This window comes from Mus musculus, chromosome 7, assembly GCF_000001635.26.
Source record: "Mus musculus strain C57BL/6J chromosome 7, GRCm38.p6 C57BL/6J".
In the NCBI taxonomy this organism is placed as follows: Eukaryota; Metazoa; Chordata; class Mammalia; order Rodentia; family Muridae; genus Mus; species Mus musculus.
Window position 1 is genome coordinate 103450938 of NC_000073.6, and position 3233 is coordinate 103454170.

A 3233-nucleotide genomic window follows, 5' to 3' on the forward strand; every position below is an offset into this window, starting at 1 on the left:
TAACCCACCTTGGCACCTTAAGTCACAGCATTAGGCAAATCCTCTCCAAGTGAAGTAGGATAAAGAAGCCCAGTTAGGCGAACAGAATCCACAGGCAGGCAACAGAGTCAGGGTAAGCAGTGTATGTTAGTTGTTGCGGGACCCGCATAAAGATCAAGTTATATATCTGCTATATATGTGCAGAGAGTAGATAATTTTAATGGACAATACTCAATGATGCAGAGAAAGGGGAAAATAGGATTAGAATGGCGAAAGGAGTTATTAGAGGTCAGCACTAGAGTCTCCCTTGCTTACTTTTTCTTTTTCACCCATTCTTTTTAAAATACAGATCCTGGACTTGTAAATGCCTTCCCCACTAGAGAGTAACAGTGGACTCGGACTTCACTATAACAGTCAAACCAATGGCACCGTCAAATTCCAGTGTCAGTGTGTCCTCCACATTCTATCTCACAGGTATCCCTGGCTATGAGGAATTTCACCACTGGATTTCCATCCCATTCTGCCTTATCTACATTATTGGGGTAACAGGGAACTGTTCCATCTTGCACATTGTACGAACTGACCCCAAACTCCACGAGCCCATGTATTACTTCCTGGCTATGCTTTCGCTCACTGACATGGCCATGTCCTTGCCTGCTATGGTATCACTTTTCAGGGTGTTGTGGTCTATTTCCCGAGAAATCCAGTTTAATATTTGCGTGGTCCAAATGTTTCTGATTCATACTTTTTCCTTCACTGAGTCATCTGTGCTCTTGGCCATGGCTCTTGATCGTTACGTGGCTATTTGCCACCCCCTGCGATATGCTACGATTCTCACGCCGAAACTTATTGCTAAAATTGGAATTGCAGCCTTACTTCGGAGTGCTATTCCACTCATTCCTCTCCTGGTTCGTCTAGCATTCTTTTCCTTCTGCCGCTCCCATGTCCTTTCTCATTCTTATTGTCTGCACCAGGACATAATCCGCCTTGCCTGCGCTGACATCAGGTTTAATGTTATATACGGAATGGTGGTGATTCTTATGCTGTGGGGAATGGATTCTTTGGGTATTTTAATAACTTATGTTTTCATCCTTCACTCAGTGTTAAGAATTGCATCCCGGGAGGGTAGGCTTAAGGCACTCAACACATGTGCATCCCATATCTGTGCTGTGCTCATTCTATATGTGCCCATGATAGGGTTGTCTATCGTCCACCGTTTTGCCAAACATTCCTCTCCCTTTGTTCATATCTTCATGGCTCATATTTACTTAATGGTGCCACCAGTGCTCAACCCAATCATCTATAGTGTGAAGACCAAGCAGATCCGACAAGGAATATTCCATTTGATCTGTCCCCACAAAATCAATTCTTCTGCAATGTAAGCATATCATCAAGGCAAAAAGCTATTGGTACTGATGATGTGACACTATGGTAAATATTTGCATGTTGTGTTCAGGCAAAACACATGCAAAGCAAAATTAGAGGCAACTCAGTTACTGACAGGCTCTTTAACATTCACTGTTGATCATTAGGACTATATAAAGTGGCCTCACACATACTTTTAAAATTGTAGTCAGTTATTAATGTATTAGAGAGAAATGTGATGCAAGTCACAGGCTTTTCTGTTCTTGCCTGTAATAACCTTAAGCTTCATATAAAGAATCAATCCCTAAAATTTCCTTGAATCAGCAAAACCCAGTTTCTTTTTGCTTTTTGACATTTGATATTTGGCATAGAACTTTACATGACCTTTTATATTTCACTGTTTTTAATGATTATTATTGTGTTTGAAGTATGTTTATTCAATCATAATTTATAGATGGTAAAAACTCGACACAAAGTGTTAAGAATTGCACTTAAACTCTAAGACAAAGCAGACATTGCTAGCTGGCATGCTGCCTGTGTGTCATCTTTAAAATATAAAGGTATGCAAATTCTTTCTTACCTGGGATGTATAGTCTCTTTAGAAGGGAGCAATATCAATATCAATTTTCTTTACTTGTTTTGTGGAAATGACTATAACTTTATAGAATTCTGAAAGTAATTTTGTCATGTTCCCACAGATTTTTAAGAGAAGCCAAAAACTGTGATCCATTAGTTTAGTGCATGCTTTAATACGAATTTGGGGTGTGCAACACATTTAAATATTTTCAAATGCAGGTGAATAAGGATTAATAATTTAGAATTTTGGAAGAAGAAAACATGATATTCCAGATTCTTTCTGTAGGTGACTTTTGATTGTTGTTATGTTTGTTTAATTTTAATTTTTTATTTAAAAATTTCATACAATATATTTTGACTATGTTTTCCTCTCAAGTCCTTCCAGATCCCCTGATGTCTCTGATCACTAGATAAAAATCAAATCTTCTACTTTTGTAATAACCAAGTTCATATATATTCATAAATTGTGGAATAATAATTGGGAATGTTGTTCAGTTTTGGTAGTATACATATCTCATTATTTGGTTTGAATGAAAAAATAAAGTGGAACTGATGCAAAGATGCTTTGTATTTTCTGATATCATCTGCCTTCCTAACTGGTAATATATACTCATATATCTTATTCTAGCTACTGTCCTAGAATTTGACTTGCCTTAGTGTGAAAGCATCCTTTAACAATTATTGGATGTATAAACAATGAAGAAATAAACAAGTTACTGATTTTAAAAAAATGGACAATTTGGGTGTTAGCCTTTTAATATTAACACTGTAATGAAATCACACTTAATACAATGCAAAGATCCTGGAAAACTGAAATTAGGATTTCAAATTCCAGGCAGTTGGTTCACTCCTGGAGAACCCATGACTTCCATACTGCTCCTTGACGGATTTTGCTTTTCCTACCTATGTCTCATTCCTCCAAGTTTGATTCTTTACTTGAGCCTACTTGTTATTTTTCTATTTTGGCACATTATATTTGACCAAAGAAGCATTAATTTAAAAAAAAATCAAGAACTATTAATCTCATATAGAAGAACTTCTACTTTCTAAAATAATTACAATAAAATTTCCTTTAAAGACACCATTTTGAGAAAATAACTTTTTTTTCAATTGGAAATTGTATAAATGTAGAAGCATTTTAATTCAGTAACATGGCTTCTCTGGCAAGGGATCATATATCCAGCTGGAATACAGACAGGCCACACACCTTTAATCCCTCTGGCTGAAATAAGGCATGCCCTTAGTACACTCCTTTGGTCCCTGTGTCTGGAATACAGACATACCTATAGTATACCTTTAATCCCAAACAATGA

The 3233-nt window shown here is 36.7% G+C and overlaps 1 protein-coding gene across 1 annotated transcript; it reads left to right on the plus strand.

Moving 5' to 3' along the window:
- The first annotated feature begins 401 nt into the window (after positions 1-401).
- On the plus strand, positions 402-1361 carry Olfr606 (olfactory receptor 606). Its single transcript, NM_147094.1, has one exon. The coding sequence runs from the start codon at positions 402-404 to the stop codon at positions 1359-1361; it is 960 nt and encodes a 319-aa protein (NP_667305.1).
- Positions 1362-3233: the final 1872 nt, after the last annotated feature.